We start from the raw sequence: 17,692 nt of genomic DNA on the forward strand, positions 1-17,692 counted from the left end.
TATATAGAGATATATAGGGGAAGATTCCGTTTTCTCTCTTACGGAGACCACCACCACCCACTTTTTAAAAAACAAATCCTCTAGATATACGTCTGGGAGAAGCGGGGGACACACCAGCCCCTTTGCGATTGGCTCCCAAGCCTCGGAGTTAAATCTCCCTTCTCTGCGCTCATGAATAAAAAAAGGAGGTTTTTTAGAAGGGAGAAAGGGGGGAGGAAATCCCCACTCTGCAGCCTATCAGAGTTGCTTCGGTCTCCCTTTCTTGCATTTCCCCCGATGCGCCAAAGTTCAACCCGTCTTCGCAACTTCCAACCCTTCCTATACTAGCAGTCATCAGACACCCCCCCTTCTTCTTCTTCTTCTCCTCCCCCCCCCCCTAAAAAGAAGCAACACACGCACGCAAAATAAGAGTGAGGGAAGAAAGGGGGAAGGAAGGAAGAAGGAGGCAAAGGAGGGGGGGTAGAAAACCTTCCACAAGCCTCCTCTAAAGAAATTCAACCTCTGCTCGCTTTCACTCCACAGTCTTCATCGCGCATTCCTAAAGGACGCAAGCTCAGTTCCAGCTGGTCAATTTCAACCCCCCCCCCCCTTTTTTCATTTTTTTAAAACTCTGGGGGGGCTTTGGGGGAGGCGAGTGGCTGAGGTTTTCCAAGAGGGGACAGACCAGAGGAGGGGTCCTCTCTCCTTCTGTCTCTCTCCACGTTCTCTCTCCCCGCACCCCATTTTTTTGGTAAAAAAAAATATATAGACACTTTTTTTCTTGCAAAGATTTGGACTCCCCTTTTTTCTCCGGCTTTCTCGACTTGAAACCTTCCATCCCAGCGGCCCCCCCTTTCCTCCTTCCCTCCCACCCACCCGTTCATCCCAGCAGCCTCGTCTGGAGTATGGCTGCGCTCCCTGGGACAGTACCAAGGATGATGCGCCCAGCACCCGGACAGAATTATCCCCGCACCGGATTTCCTTTAGAAGGTAAGCAGGCGGCTCGTTTTTCCTTCCCAGGTTAGATACTTGTTTTGTTTTTTAAAAAAGAAGAATTTAATTACAAAATAAAAATGTTAGGGTTTGGTTTTCCTTCTTCGCTTCTTAGCGTGGCCTTCCGATTCGTTTCATTTTTAAACTTTTCGCCATTATTAAACTTTCAGCCCCTGTTCTTAATTTTTTAAAAGGAGGCATTTGTTCAAAAGGAAGTTTCGTTTTTAAAGCGCGCTTGGAAACCGCCCTAAAGCCAGTCTCCTTTTACTGGGGAGGAAGCCCTCTTGCCGGGCTTACTCCTGAGTAAAGACGGCGCTTACAACCGCCTGCCTGCGAGGGTAGGCGCGTTTGGGACAAAGCGGGTCTTTTTCACTCTGCGAGCCAGCCTGCGCGTGATGGAAGGAGTCAGGCGTTTCTCGCTGCCGTTTGGCATTCCTAAGCTTCCCTCCAAATCCTAACGAGACACCAATTTTCCAAACTGTGGTCGTTATATATATATATAATATTGTGGGGTTGTTTCGTTTGCCATTGACTCGTCGCAGACCGTTTTGGAAGGGGCTTTTGAATGAACTTTGCGCAGCTGGCTCCCTTCCTTTACCCCCGGTTTCCGTTTGCATGAAAATGTCTGTTCGTCCTCCACCGCCCCTTACCCCAAAAACCAGAGTCCGGCGATGATATTTTTCGGTTTAAAAACGAGAAGCGAGTGAAAGCGACCCGGCGCGTCTGCGATGGAACGTTGGGCGCGCCAAAGGTTCGGAAAGAACTTGTCACTTTCTCTTGTCAATTACACCCACGTTCTCTCGCCTCTACAACCTCCCCCCCCCCCCCTCTCTCTTTATATTTGGATGAGAGCGAGAAGTAATTAGAAAGCGGCTTTCCGACATCTCTCCCCTAAAAAAAAACCCACACAATTTTCTTCAGTCTCTCCCCCGCCCCACCACAGGTCCCCTGATTGGCGACCAAACCAGAATTAAACAAACTCCGGGTCCCCTTCCCTGCATTTATTAAAGCAAAGCTCGCTCAGCCGAGAGCGTGCTCAAGTGGGCGAGCAGGCAGTGGGTGGGGGGGCGAGCAGGCAGGGGACCCACGCCGGCTGCGCAAAAACCCACACGCCGCGGGGATTTGGAGTGAAGGGCCTCCTTTTCTGCGAGCAAATGAAGTGAAGCGGCGCTGGAAAGGGAAAAAGAGATCAGGGGGATTACCAAAATATTTGCACAACGTGATGGGGAATAATGACGAGGCGGAGCGGGCGGCCGGTCCAGGCGCCTCTCGGAGGCAGGCTGAGCCCACTCGAGGCTGAGCTGTGGCTAATGACAGCGCGCGCCGAGTGACTCCGAATTAGCGGCGCGTGATTCTTGATTAAACCGCCAGGCGAGGACCGGAATCCACTTTCCTCTCTTCGCCAAGAAGTGTGGAAGTCGGGGGTTAGAGGGGGTGAGAGAGAGAAAGAGAAAGAGAGACCATCATATAACACACACACACCCATCCCCGTCTCTTTTTTTCTCTCCCCCACCCCAATTTCCAAATGTGATGGGGAGCCACCATCCTCGAAGCGAGGAAGAAATATTAAAAAGAGAGAGGGAGGGAGGAAAGGGGGGGGGAGAAACCCGAATACTTTTCTTTCTCACACCCCCTCAAAATAAAATTCATGTCTACTTTTCCACTACCAGAAAATTGGGGGATATGTGACTTTAAATACCCGCTTAAAGCAATATTTATATTTAGAAGTTTTCTCCGGGTCTCATTCAAGTGTTGGAGTCCTAAGAAAAAGCGCTTGGGAAGATGGGCGCTTTTCATAACGCAGATTTGGTTACAGCAATACTTTTTAAAAACATATCAGGAAGCGTGCACATGTATAAAATAGACTTTTATTTTAGGTGAGAACTATCTGTATATGTGTATAAAAGCATCATAAAAAGCATATAAAAATATAAAAGCGAGCTTACTCTAGATCCCATTTATGATTTGGTTAATCACTAAATACTGATAATCCCTGATTTATATATACTGAAATGAACTCTTTCTATATATGCATATAAATTCATTTATGTAAAGATGAACAGGTATTCCTTATATGTGTGTGTGTCTCCATACAGTATGTTTGAACAGAAATACGTAACGCAAACACACTTTCCCCAAAAACCTTGGCTGTTTCCAAGCCTAACAGGTCACAGAAAGGGGGGAATGAGGTTTCTATAACGGCGCCGTTCTCCAAGCTGGGTAAGGATGAGGGAGAAAGGACATTTTGTAGTTTATCAAAAGTAGTGGTTTGGGGAGAGGGGGTTAGAAGACGTTGGTGGTTGTTATTTGCAGGGGGCGCGTGTAGGCCGAACTAGAGAAGAAGACGAAAAAGGACAACCTTACACAGATAGAGATCAAGGCAGCTGAGAGGGAAACGCAAACAGATGTCTGCGCGCTCAGCTGGAGAGGCGCCCAGGGAACCATTTATAAAATATATATTGGGGTTAAGGGGAGGAGGAGGGGAGGGGAATTTTGAGAAGTTTTGGCGCAGACCGATCTGTGGGAAAGCGACAAAGCGCCTGGTATTTGCCTCCAACTTACTCAGAGAAGACCCACTGAAAGGGATGGCCCGAAGATAACGCTGTCCATTCCTTTCAATGGTTCCGACGCCCTGTATTTAAAATGAACCCGGGGAGAGGAAAACCCCGGAACCGGGCGCCGCTCTCCTCCTGGGTTCAGTGAAACTCCCGCGGGAGAGAGGTTCGGATCTCCGCCAGAGACATTAAAGGGAGAAACTGGCTCCAACGGAGTCTTGGGGGCCATGTCTACGCGAGAGTAAGCCCCTCAAAAGCCCAATGGGGCTTCCTTTCTGAGGGGTCCTCCGGGCGTGCTTGCTCCCGAGGGAGCTCACGCCTGGCTGAATAAAGCGGGCCTTACTCCCGAGGAGCTGGCGCATAGGATGCTGTTGCGCGGGTGGTTTGGCGCGCAGCGCGTTCCTAAGGAGGAGTGGTTCCTCTTTGTTCCGCGCTGCTTATTCTTGGAGCAAGCGCGTGTAAGGCAGTAGCTGGCAGTTAAGTATGTTTTCAGGGGGAGTGTGAGGAAAAACCCGCCCCAGCACACGGCCTTGCCAGTTACACTGAAAGTTCTCAAACCTATCTTTGTAAGCTGTCTCTGACGCATACACAGAGTGCCGACCATTTGGGCCTCGACTCGGTTTAGACCTCGTAGCTGAAGCAGGAAAGTATATTCTGATCAGCACCGCGATCCCAAAGCCCTGACTTTGGTGTGGTTCTTAGGAGGGGTTGGGAAAAAGAAAGAGGCGTGTTTCACGTGCCCGCGTGTCGTTTGAACATAAAACAGCCCTTTGGCTTTTAAAAGCGAGAAATTTTGGAAAGGAGGGATGTTACCACGGGACAGAGATATTTAAGGAAGGCTCACCTTCATAACGTTTCATTGTAACCAGAATTTATTCCTGCTTATCTGGACCTGGGTTCAAGGGGAGCTTTATTCATTCAGAATCCGCATCGAAAAAGACCATAGAACTTTTTGTGGGGGGTGAAATTTTCTAAGATTGAGGGGGGACACCCCCCAAAATAGTCCCTTTCCTCCAAGTCTTTAGTTAAGTGGATTGTGGATAAGGCCTCTGAGTGGGTCCTCCGTTGGAGCACTCCAAATCCAGACCAAACGCGCCGGTGATGGGCGCTTCGATGTACAGTAATCCGAATTGCTGTAAAATCCTCCGCTCATTCCCGTCCCCTTAGATATCAGTTCGATAAATAAAAATAGTAGAGACTTACTTCCGGGCAAACATGGTTAGGATCGGGACCCAGAATGTTGTGAATTTTATCTTTCAGTGTCCCACTTTTTAAATAAAATAAAATAAACTTATCAGCCACGATTTGAGTCCGGAACTAAACTTGAACCGGGTTCAGTCAGAAACGACCTCGCCCTCTTTCGTTTTCTCCAGCTCCGCTGTGAATCGGATCGGGACCCTACTTCCGAGTAACTGTAATGAGAATAAGGGAGGGTGTGCGCGTGTGTTGTGTGAGCCTGCACTAAATAAAAACCCGATTCACTTTCTTCCCGATCTCAAGACAGTGATAAATTTGCCGATCCAGATAATAAGTTTGTCTCTAAATTCAAATAGGCGAGATCTAGATTATATAGGTGCTTCCTTATACATCCAGCAAGTTATCTATAACTACGGGGAATATGTGGATAAAACGAAGTGAGTAAAAATGTAGGTATTGCCCGCTCCGCATCACAAAGGGGAGACTGCGGTGGATCTGGTCCCGAGATCCACTTATGCTGTGAGCCAATAAACGGGTTCGGTCGGGACTTACTCCGCGATACGGGTCTGGTTCGAAATCTGGTTAAATTCAGGCGGGGTAGGTAGAGGATGACAGCCTTACCTCGGTTAAAGTGTGATAAGGGCTTTACCCCGAGGGAACCCGCAGGTAAAAGTCACCTTTGCCTTCTCTCTCCCGCTCCCTCTCTTCTCCTTTACCTCGCAGTCTCTACCCCGCTGGGCCAAGGCCGGGTCAACCAGCTGGGCGGCGTCTTCATCAACGGGAGACCCCTCCCCAACCACATCCGCCACAAGATCGTGGAAATGGCCCACCACGGGATCCGGCCCTGCGTCATCTCCCGCCAGCTCCGTGTCTCCCACGGCTGCGTCTCCAAAATCCTCTGCAGGTACCAGGAGACGGGCTCCATCCGCCCAGGAGCCATCGGTGGAAGTAAACCCAGGGTGAGTGAGTGGGAGTCCCCGGGGTGGCTACCTCGGGCACGCGCGGGGTGGGGTAGCCTTCACCTCTTCTCCCCTACCTCTTAACTGGGTTTGGGGGGGACCCTTCTCTGGACACGCACCCCGAAAGCGAAGGGAAAACATCTTGTACTCCGTGCGCAGAAGGTTCCGGGTTTCCAGGTAGGGCTGCTGCGAGAAAATCCTACCTGATTTCCATGGCTGCTGCCTGCCAGAGCAAACAATACGGAGCTAGATGGCAGCTTAACTATTTCCCTGAAGCTGCCACCCTAGCCTCGCTTACTTGGGGACTAAAAAAAGCCCCACGGGATCTGAGCAGACACGGTTCAGTTTGCCCGTTATGTCTCACAACCGGGCTTACTTCCCAATAAGAAAAAAGAAAAAGTTGCGCGATATCGTGGCTCTTAGCTATGGTCCGTTGAGGAAAGATTTTCGGACGGGCTTTCTCTCGGGAGACGTGTCCCGGATCGGGGCCCTCCGGCTGCTCTTTTTTTTTCTTTTTTCTTTTTTGCATTCATGGTTATTTATCATGAGATGAGCCTCTGGGCGATGGGTCCCGTCATCTCCGACAGGCAGCTCAAAATAGTAAGCGTTTACTGAGAGAAAAGCGAAATCTGTCAGTTCCTCATTTGATCTCACTTTACAACCATAAATCACAGCAGAGTGGATAAAGGATGATATTTGCAGCTAATTTATAATCGTTCACACTCGGAGTCATTTTTTTAAAAAAATCTTTAAAAAAATATGTATCTTTAGAAGTGAGAGGCTGGGGCGGGGAATCTGTCCGACTCCAGGCACGCTTACTCAGGAGTAAGCTCCACTGAAACCCATGGAACTTTACTTCTGAGTAAGGATCCCAGGGTGGAACTGGACCGGTCCCCTTACTCTCAAGTAAGCCCCCGCGCGAAGCCCCGAGCCCTAGGGGAAATTCCTCGGAAACGAGTCCTACGGCGTACAACGGGGTTTACTCCTAGGTAAATGCGTAGAGAGGTGCAGTAAAATATTGACTTGAAAAAACTGGGCTCTTTGAGGGGTTTGGGAAACCATCAAAAGTTGTAAAATAAGGACCCTCCGGTTAAAGGGGGTGGTGTTTTTTTTTATAGAAGCCTTTAAGGAGAGGGTGCTGAATAGTTTGGATTTAGGAGGCTATCCTGAGGTGGGGGGGGGGCGATTTGGGAAGCCACCAAAGGCTTGATGCAAGCACCCTTAGAATAAATTCTAGACTAAAACGGATCTTATTTATGTATTTTTTTTATTTTAAGAGGGGGTTGTAGCCACTGCTAGTCCTACTCAAAGTAGACCCACTGAAGTTTACAGACCTGGCTGTCTAAGTGTCATGAATTTCCATGGGTCTACTCTGAGTAGGGTTTAGTTGGGAGTCGTTTAAAGAGAACATTTGAATGGCCAGGCGCGTGGGCTGAGGCGAGGGCGCACCTTTACCCGCTCCCCAAAATTTAAATTTAAAAGTGAATCCTTTTTCTTTCTCTTTCCCCTGCCCCACCCACTGCAAACCTCTTCCCCCCACCCCACCTCGGATCTTTTCCCGACGGCGCATTGATCCCAAAAGCAGGTCGCTACTCCCGACGTGGAGAAGAAAATCGAAGAGTATAAACGAGAAAACCCCGGGATGTTTAGCTGGGAGATCCGAGACCGACTGCTGAAGGACGGGCATTGCGACCGAAGCACGGTCCCTTCAGGTGAGAAGGCAGCTTGGAAAAAGCCCAAACGGGGAGAAGGAAGGGTGGGGGAATGAAATCCTGTAATTGGGTGGGGAGGAGGGAGGAACTAATCTAGGGATGCGTTTATCTACAAACAGGCCAGCTTGAGACCAAAATCTTCCCCTCCAGGCTAAGAGGCGGGCAAATAACTCAATGCACGCGCTCAAAAGCACAGACCAGGTTCCGTGCGTTTTGTGACTCCCCAAGAAAGCGTTCTGCAGCACTCTGAAGCTTGCATAGCCTTTGTTCTGCCGTCCTGTTTCAGACTGAGAGGCCCAGGAAGAAATAAATAGGCAAATCCCTGGATGCAGAAATCCAAGATGAAGCTAGAGTTTGATCCCATCTCCAGGTTTACTCTGGATTTTTTTTTTTTTACTTTTTACACAAATTCCTCCCCAACCCCAACCCGTCCTCTTGCAGTTTCAGGTGGTACAGTCCACAAACAACTTCAGCTGTGTGTGATGAGACAGCCCTGAGTCTCAAGCTGAATTTGCAGCTTTGACTTCTGGCTCTGTCTGCCCCATCAGCAGAAGCTGGTCTTTGCAGCAATGTTGCAGGCGGCTTAAGTGGCTTCTGGATCACTGGGGGGCGGGGGTGTCCCTGATCCCCAGTATTTGCAAATCTGGACTTATAACGACACCCTGTAGACTAGCGAGTGAATTGTGCAGAAGGGTTGCTAAACCTAAAAGTGTCCATTGCGAATGTGGGAAGACCTGCGGATGTTATCAGAGCCTTCAGCTGGATCAGGTCGAATCCAGCATCCTCTTCTCACAGCGGCCAGCCTGCTGCCCCATTGGCAAGCCCACAAGCAGAGGACCAGAGCGCTTTCCCTTCCTGTGGGTCCTAGCGACTGGTATTCAGAATGATTGCCGCCTTCAAAGGTGGAGACTGAGAGCATAACCATCATGACTAGTGGCCATTGGTAGCCTCTTTGTCCTCTTTGAATTTGCCCTAACCTCTTTTAAGACCAGTTAGGTTGCTGGCTATCACTGTGTCCTGTGGGAGTGAGTTCCAGAGTTTAACTTTGCACTATGTGAATAATGACTTTCCCCTGCCTGTCCTGAATCTTCAAACATTCGTGAGTTCTAGTGTTAGGAGAGAGGGAGGAAGACCTTTCCGCTTTCTCCATACCATGCATAATTTCAGGTATTAAACGCTGAATGTGGAGACTCAGAAATCTAAAACCTCAATTCTCTTAATTTTGCGTGGCAGCAAATACAGTAAGGGTTATACATTAAATAGATAAAATTGACCCCCAGAGCTACAATTTATTAACAGATAAACTTTAACTTCTTGCTGTGTGTGTGTGTGAGAGAGAGAGAGAGAACTCTGTACCAAAAGGTGGTAGCCCACATATTTTCCCAACAATGGATAGCACTTTATCAAGTTAATTTGGAAGGTGAGTTTGCAAGCTTTCAGATGTCCAGTGGCGTAGCGTGGGGGGTGCAGGGGGGGCCGGGCGCACCGGGCGCAACATCTGGGGGTTAGGGTTAGGGGGCGCAAATCCACGGGTTAGGGGGCGCAAATTACTTGCCTTGCCCCGGGTGCTGACAACCCACGCTACGCCACTGCAGATGTCACAGCATTCTTCAGCAGACTGAAAGCTTACCTGAAACTCAAAACTTTGCACACCTGTCTCTCTGCCTCCCTGATTTTGGGTCACAGAGATGTTGTTGTGTGGCCTTTGTTTTTGGGTCGCAATTATGCATACTTTATTTGTGTTGTTCATTTTTTGAGAAACAGCCTATGTGACTCAAACAAGTGACATTTCACTTATTTTCAATCTCCCTGGCTTCTCCTGACGGTTTGGAGCAATTTGAGGAGAAAAACAGAGCAAGCCAGACAATCCCATTTTACATATTACCCAATACATTTGATGCAACCTTCTGAGTATCACAGAGCTATGCATCAGTCTGGCAGAGAGTCTGGTATAACCCGAAAGCTGTCATACTACATTCTTAAAACACTAAAGAAAATATTCCTTTCTTGTTGCTATAAATTCAGAACCAACCATACAACCCCTTAGAGTTTTGTCGAGATGAGCCAGAACAGAAAAACTACATCTCTTCTTGTCCCTGACCCCATCAATTCAGATACCTAGTAATATTTTCCAGATTTTTGTCTGATAGGAAGAGAGGGTGCCATCCAGATGATTCAAACTACAGTTCCCAGCAGCTCTAGCCAGCATGACCAGTGATCAGGGGTGATGGGAGATGTAGTTCAAGATATCCGGAGGGTGTAAGAAGTCCTGATCTGCACAGCAAAATAGAAAAAGGTCTTGGAGTGGACAGTGCCACTGCCCCTTTGTCTCCTGGGAGGAGAGTCCATTTTGCACACAAGAGGATTCCAAAACTGATACAAGCACACCCACACCCAGTTTGTAATGGTACAGTCCCTTTGTGCCACCTCATTCTGTGCTTTCCAGGTTAATACCCAGTGCCAAGCCTTACCCAGAGTTGACCCATTGAAATTCATGCATTTTATTTATTTCATAAAATTTATATACATTTGATAGTGGAAAAGGAAAAAAACCCTTTTTAAAAAAAAAAATGGACATAGCTAATTTAGGTCCATGAATTTCAATGGATCTACTCTGAGTATTAGGACTTAGCTGGATATAACCTCCATTTGTGGGTGTTTTTTTATCTGGATGCTGAACACTTTAACATCTGAGGGCAGGTTGTTTTAATGTTCCTGTGTTACTCCTCCTATAGTTTAGAGAGGATCTACTGTTGCCATATTTGAAACTTACTTTAATAACTGGCATTAAAAGCAGGATATACAGTAATTAACAAATGCATGATATCATTAGTAAGATCCACCCTGAGATACCTGAGTAAAATTGTATACCAGAATTTCATATAAGGCTCCCCTTCTGGGCACATTTACTTAGAAGCAGGCGGTGTTAAAAGGTAGGGAGATTTAACTTGGCAAGTAATTTTAATGTATCTATCTATCTATCTATCTATCTATCTATTTATGTATGTATGTTTGTATTATTCACCCTTCACCCTAAGGTACCAGGGCAGGTTATAGCATTAAAGTACAATATTAAAAACAATTTGCAGGGCCCAGTTCAGAAAACATCAAATATAACACCAAAGTCATTAAAAACAATATTGTCCTGAGTATGAGTAGACAGTGTTTAGGCCCTGTCAATTTCACTTTTACTCTGCCTTCCGGGTGTCCAGGTATTCATGGTGTGGATGGGTAATTCAGATTAAAATCCTCCTCCTCTTCTTCCTCCTCCTCCTCCCAAACCAGGAAGTTCTGGTGTTTTAATTTGGGGAGAGACATCATTCTATTGGCATGATATAAAGGCCTGTGGGTTTTCTGGTTCTACTAAATTCTTCAATAGGTATAAAGTGAAAAAGTTATATGTCTATACATTTGCAATGAGGGCATAAGGGGGGGGGGAGAGAGAGAGAGAGAGAGAGAGAGAGAGAGAGAGAAAGAAAGAAAGAAGGAAAGAAAGAAAGAAAGAAATCCAGTAGAGGCTGCTCCATGAAGGTAAATGGGGCCTCATCCAGTCTGCCTTCTTACTTACATCCAGTTCAAGGGGAGTGACCCTTCTCCTCCTTAGTCTCAACATTGACCTTGCAGAATTCAGCAACCAGGAGGATGGGAGCACAACCGGAATTAGTTGACTGCCTTTTATTGGCTGTGTCGCCACCTACTGTTGACCTCCCTTCCGCCCCACCAATCTCAATTCCAGCAGACACTGGAATTATTGGAAGTCAGCTGTGTACAATGAGACGAGATGCGTTACACAGTCGCATCACCAAAGACACTTTGACTTTATTTTAATATTTTATCATTTTTGCTGAATTCTTATCCCAACCTTTTCTCCAAGAAGTGCCAGGTCTCTCCCCGCTCCTCATTTAATTCCTAAAACACCCCTGTGAGGTAGCTTAGACTGAGAGGCAGCAACTAGCCTATGGTCACCCAACGAGCTTCATGGCCAAGTCAGGATTTGAATTGGGTCCTCGTCAAACACTCCCAGCACTGCATCTCTCCGGCTTTCATAAGTCAGGCCATGAAGAGTTAGGTAATACACAACTGAGGACAGCTTGGGTCTCCAAATGACCATACTGTTAGGACACAGGGGCCAAGGTAGGTTACCAGGGCCATTGGAAGGCCCGTACTGTGGGCGCCATGAGCAGGCAGTTGAGAAGGAAACTTCAACACTAAAGGGGCCACCACCACAAAGGCCATATTCCCTAAACCTGTTAGCTGAATTGATCTGTCTGATGTTGTGCAAGTATGCAGGGGCCCCCTAGAAGTTCTTACAAATGTCAAGGGTCATATAAGGGAAGGCGGTGCTGTCCCCAAACTGTTTAGGGCAGGCAGGACCACTGTTCCCTTGTGAGTGACCTTCTGGTGGCTGTCGGAGCTAGCGGCAGAGCAACAAATAGGAATTTTAACTTGGTACGGCGGGTTGGTTTCTAAACAAACACACATATTGGCACCCACACCCACACCCCTTATCCTTCATCTAGGCAGGCAAGAGGAATGATCGGAGTTCAAGGACGCATTTCTAGCCAGGCAAAAACACTCAACCAGGGTGGCGAGCAGGGTGTGTGTGACCTGGCAAGAGTCCCAGGGCCAGACAGAGAGGGCTGGATTTGATCTCGGCACCCATGGTTCCCCATGCATTTATATTCTGCCTTCCTCCCCCAAGGACTCCCATGGTCTCCCATGTCCTAGTCTAAACAAAATACAGAAAAATTCCTTCCAGTAGCACCTTAGAGACCAACTAAGTTTGTTATTGGTATGAACTTTCGTGTGCATGCACACTTCTTAAGATCTGAAGAATATCTGAAGAAGTGTTCATGCACACTATAGCTCATACCAATAACAAACTTAGTTGGTCGCTATGGTGCTACTGGAAGGAATTTTTTTATTTTGTTCCAACTCAACTACGGCAGACCAACACGGCTACCTACTTGTACCTATGTCCTAGGCACTCTAATCCAGGCATCCCCAAGCTTCAGTCCTCCAGATGTTTTGGACTACAATTCCCATCATCCCTGACCGCTGGTCTTGTTAGGTAGGGATCATGGGAGTTGTAGGCCAAAACTTCTGGAGGGCCACAGGTTGGGGATTTATTTATTTTTTTAATTTGGGACCAGCAGCCCATCGCAGTCTTTTGGCCTCCACTTATGCCAAGGTATAGGGACGCAGGTGGCGCTGTGAGTTAAATCACAGAGCCTAGGACTTGCTGATCAGAAGGTTGGAGGTTCGAATCCCTGTGACAGGGTGAGCTCCCGTTGCTCGGTCCCTGCTCCTGCCAACCTAGCAGTTCGAAAGCACGTCAAAGTGCAAGTAGATAAATAGGTACCGCTACGGCGGGAAGGTAAACGGTGTTTCCGTGGCTCCTCTGGTTCGCCAGAAGCGGCTTAGTCGTGCTGGCCACATGACCCGGAAGCTGTACGCCAGCTCCCTTGGCCAATAAAGTGAGATGAGCGCCGCAACCCCAGAGTCGTCTGCGACTGGACCTAATGGTCAGGGGTCCCTTTACCCTTTTTTATGCCAATGTACCAACTGAAGCCTCAACACACACACACCCCTCAAAAGGCATTTTGAGGACAGTAGTTTCAGTGTGTTGGTTTGTTAAGGATGGGAGTTGTGTGTGTTTATCCTAAATATAACTGGGGTTGGGGGTTGGGCTGAGTATTTAGAGAGTCGTTGGCCTGTTTGTTGATTTAAGGACTCCTGCGAGAGTTAAGTACATCTAAGATGACACCTGCTAAAACAAGGAGAAGAATCATAGCTCAGTGGTAGAGCATCTGTGTTGTGTCCCAAAAGTCCTGGGTTCAGCCTTTGGCATCTGCAGGCAGAGCTGGGAAAAGACTCCCTCCCGGAAACCCTGGAGAGCAGCTGCCAGTCAGAGTAGACAATACTGAACTAGATGGACCAGCGAGCTCTCCCTCTGCTTAAAGTAGTTTCCTAAGTGAGATACCTCATTGGGCTTTTATTCCTTTCACTTCATATATATTACTACAACTTGTGTTCCGTAAAATTCACACTGTAATACAGTGAAATACAGTATGTAAGAAAAATAAAAGAAGCAATCAAATTTTAAATATTATTACTATTTATTAAACTTGTATACCACCCTATTCCTGCAGGTCTCAGGGTGGTTCACAGGATTAAAACTAAAGATTTATACAATGATTTGGTGTGGGCATGTCCACCTGAACAAGGATTGCTGGCCGCTGATGGTCCATGGACCACTTTTATTTTGTTTTAAGCCCTGGTTTAGAAGAAGTTAGGGACGCGGGTGGCGCTGTGCGTTAAACCACAGAGCCTAGGACTTGCCGGTCAGAAGGTCAGCGGTTCGAATCCCCATGACGGGTTGAGCTCCCGTTGCTCGGTCCCTGCTCCTGCCAACCAAGCAGTTCAAAAGCACGTCAAAGTGCAAGTAGATAAATAGGTACCGCTCCGGCGGGAAGAAACAGGTACCGCACGCGGCGTTTCTGTGTGCTGCTCTGGTTCGCCGGAAGCGGCTTAGTTCTGCTGGCCAGATGACCCAGAAGCTGTAAGCCGGCTCCCTCGGCCAGTGAAGCGAAATGAGTGCCGCAACCCCAGAGTCGGTCACGACTAGACCTAATGGTCAGGGATCCCTTTACCTTTACTTAGAAGAAGTTCCTGTTTGGTGTGGATGCAACAGAGACTTTTGGGCTGTTGGCCAATCTATCTCTTGGCTTAATGTGGATTGCAAACCCCAGTGCTTCCTCTAATTCCCCCTCATCTATTCCACTTTGCCCTCCAACTACTGCTGCCCCAAGCATTTTCTTCCCCAAATCTGGACGTTCCCTGTGCTTTGAAAATCTAAACAGGAGAGCTTCAATCTCCAGATGGACAGGCCTTATGAGTTGGGGCTGGTGATAGGGTGTCATGGGGATGGAGCAGCAATAGATGTTGACCTTCCACCATGGATGGAGAGAATCCTCACCATTCCTGATGGAAGTACCTCTTTTGCCTCCCAGTTTCAACTTTCCAGTTTCAAAGCAGCTTATATTTTCTTCTTCTGTCTTTGACTGTCTGAGGTTTAGTGAGTTCGATTAGCCGGGTGCTCCGAATCAAGTTCGGGAAGAAAGAGGAAGAGGAGGACTGCGATAAGAAGGAGGACGACAGCGAGAAGAAGGCCAAGCACAGCATTGACGGCATTTTGGGCGACAAAGGTAGAGAGAAAGGGAGGGAGGGGGAGAATTACGAACACATACATCCCCTTAAAAATATATATATTTTTGGCCTCTCTCCTGGTTTCCTCCATCCTATTGTATGTTGACATTGTGAAGTGAGTGGGAACTGCAAAAAAAATGTTTCAGCATTGAAGTGTTTCTGTTCCTGGAGTGTGCCAGCCAGCAAGCCACACCTTTCTGGGGCTACTCCATTCCAAGTTAGTTTGTTTATATTCACTGCAAATTCCTCTGAGCCCACCAGTGGCTTCCTCCTTGTGCTTGTGCAGATGGCCTTGTTTTGGTGGCACTCAGAGGATGAGCCTGTTGTTCGTATGTGAAACTTCCCTCCCGGTGCTGTTGAGACTCCACCTCCCAGTATTCAGAAAACAATTCCGGTTTTAACCTTGTCACCCTGATCTGCTAGCTTTCTTTGTGCAGGGAAGGGATGTTCATACTGGTAACTACCACATCTGTAGTCTTGCAGCGACGGTTGCTTTCTATTGGTTCGTTTCAAAAGTTTATTGCGAGTTGTTTGTGTGTTTGCTTTATCTTACTGCGAGCTGCTTTGGAGGCCTATTGTCGGGCAAAGAGGCAGGAAAGGATTTCATAATAAATGGAAAGAATGAAGACAGGCCTCTGCTTCCAGGAGTTTACATTCAGCGAGATGCAAGACTTAGGTGAAGATAAACCCAGAGTTTCTTTCACCAGAGCTAGGGGTGAAGAACTAGCTGGTTTTGGGCTCAAACTCCCATCAGCCCCAGCTAGTATAACCCAGGGGCGCTGGGATAAGGGGAGTGCGGCCTATCAACATCCGGACGACTCTGAGTTAAAAGAAGGCGAAGTTGTGATGGAGGTAGACGGGGCAGTGAAGGCAGGTGACAGAGGTAGCTAGGGACAGTAAAGGCAAGTGATGGGGATGCTGAACCTCTGAGCCTCCAGGTGATTAGACTCCCAACTCCCATCAGCCCCAGATAACATGGCCAAGGACCAAGGATGATGGGAGATGGAGTCCAGCAACATCCAGAGGACTCCAGGTTATCCAGCTCTCTGAGGCTAAAGGATTCTGGTCACAACATCCACATGTTTCAATCACTCTCATGCCCCAGTCGTGGATTGCGACAAAGAATCCTGGGAAACTACAGTTTTTCAAGGGAGCTGGGAATTGTTAGGAGAGACCTCGCAGTGCTATGGTTCCCAGCCCCCTCGGCAAACTACAATTCCCAGGATTATTTGAGGGCAGCTATGACTGGATAGGAACGCTTTAAAAAATATAGGGCATATGTGACCGCAGCTAAACAGTCATGTGAAAGGCTTTGTGGAAAGGGTGTGTTTTAAGGATTGAGTTTTATTTTTATTTTTTTCTACTTCTTCTTTTTTTTTAAAAAAAGGAAATTCTCAGAGGGGTGAAATGAAAACTAAAAAGCCTTTAAAAACATTTAACTATTCAAGTGGGTCCCTTTTTTATATTGTAGAGAGTCCAAGCTGCTTCCTCCCCTGGTTTTGAATATATTCTCAAAGATTTCGATACCTTAGCAGAACACGTTGGACTTTATAAAATCTTTGTAGCTCAAAGGTTTTTAATAAGTGTAAAGTATAACTCTCTCAGGAGAATCTGAGAGGACATGATTTTTAAAATAATAATAATAATAAATAAGGGTCTTCAAGAATAATTTATAATCTTTTTTTTCTGACCAGGTTTTTCAGTACTTTGTGCATTAATAATAATAATAATAATCAGGAACCTGCATAAATTATGCAAATTGACACATTCTGTAATTTTGCATAATTTTACTTTCCTTGTTATGGTTGGGACAGTGACACAAATTGCCATTTCAACCACTGAAAACCTTATTCTGCCGTCTACAGTTTTAAGACCCCGATATTATAGCAGGCATTGCCTTTTTATTTCCAAACCCATAAGGCCTAGAATCTTAAGATTAGTTTTTTAAAAAGCTTCTGCCTCCACTAGTGCATTTTGCATTTTTCTGTGCATGCGCCCGCAATTCTCCATCTAGCTCATCTTTGACTCATTTCTACAGAGCCCCCTGTACGTTAAGGAATAGCTTTGAATTCAAAACACAGTCTTGATCGGGATTGAATAATGTTATTCGGAGCTCTTTTTAGAGGTGGATAAAACAGGATGCAAGTCTGTGGTCCTCTTTTGGCTGGTGTATTGTTAAAATCCTTCATGTGGTCTACCACCTTGACTTTCAGTGACCAGATAATCAAATTGCAGTGTTTCAAGGCAAGAGTCGGGAGCCGTGTTTAATTCTTCAGCATGTAAAACCCTGCTGTGCTTTCTTTTAAAATAAAGTTTCTCTCCGGTACGATGTGATGCTGTTTAAGAGATGCTTTTAGACTGACGGAAGGCGGGAGAAAAATGTGCATATTTTCAGCACCTGAAATCTTAAGGATAACTTTTTCTTCCTTTCTTTTCTTTTTTAAAAAAGAGGAAATGTTATTTGAAATATTATTTATATCATCCGTTAAGTTAGTGAAAGGGGAAGGCGGTATGGAGAATAGGCCCAGAGTGGGTCTTTCTTTCATTTTTCACACTTACTATTAAAAAATATAATCGCCGCAGACGCAGATTGCCCCCCAGAGGGAGTCTCCCTTTCCCTTTTCAAAGCTTGATTGATCTTTTGAAGACAAATCTTGAACTGTTGGGTGGTGTTAATAAAATTAGAGGGCCGCTTGGAAAACACAATAGGGGAGAGAAAGGGGAAGGGGGGGGTCTGGTTGTGGGGTCTTGGAAGTGTTAATGTGCTACCTGTCTGCCTTGGATGGTTTGATTTTCACACATACACCCGTTTTTGTGGTTTTTTGTTTTTGTGCCGGTGTTTTGGAACGGGTGGCGAAAGCGCCATCCGGAACACCAGCATTGGACGTCTTGCCTTGAAAACCGGAGTCACTCCGGATCAGTTACTTATAAGGACTTGAAAGCGGGCTGTGGGGGGGGGGATGAGAGGGGGGTCCTAAATGAATTCGTTAAACAGATCACTTTCTCTTCGGCTTGCTGCTGTTTTCTAAATGGTCCCCTGAAACCGCCTTTGACAGTTTACTGATGGGGGGTATCAGATTCAATTATC

The 17,692-nt window shown here is 46.8% G+C and overlaps 1 protein-coding gene across 5 annotated transcripts in view; it reads left to right on the plus strand.

The window, feature by feature from the left end:
- Positions 1 to 338: 338 nt before the first annotated feature.
- Positions 339 to 17,692, plus strand: part of PAX7 (paired box 7) — a 171,172-nt gene continuing 153,818 nt past the window's right edge. The window contains exons 1-4 of one of the 5 annotated variants that reach the window (XM_083454055.1): positions 340 to 969; positions 5,448 to 5,683; positions 7,269 to 7,395; positions 14,469 to 14,603. In XM_083454055.1, coding sequence (XP_083310181.1) covers positions 885 to 969; positions 5,448 to 5,683; positions 7,269 to 7,395; positions 14,469 to 14,603 — 583 coding nt within the window. In that variant the 5' untranslated portion in view covers positions 340 to 884. Of the gene's footprint in view, positions 970 to 5,447; positions 5,684 to 7,265; positions 7,396 to 14,468; positions 14,604 to 17,692 lie in introns of all 5 variants that reach the window. The other 4 variants (XM_083454054.1, XM_083454057.1, XM_083454056.1 and 1 more) reach the window with 4 other exon arrangements.

This window comes from Podarcis tiliguerta, assembly GCF_965153285.1.
Source record: "Podarcis tiliguerta genome assembly, chromosome: 8".
In the NCBI taxonomy this organism is placed as follows: domain Eukaryota; kingdom Metazoa; phylum Chordata; class Lepidosauria; order Squamata; family Lacertidae; genus Podarcis; species Podarcis tiliguerta.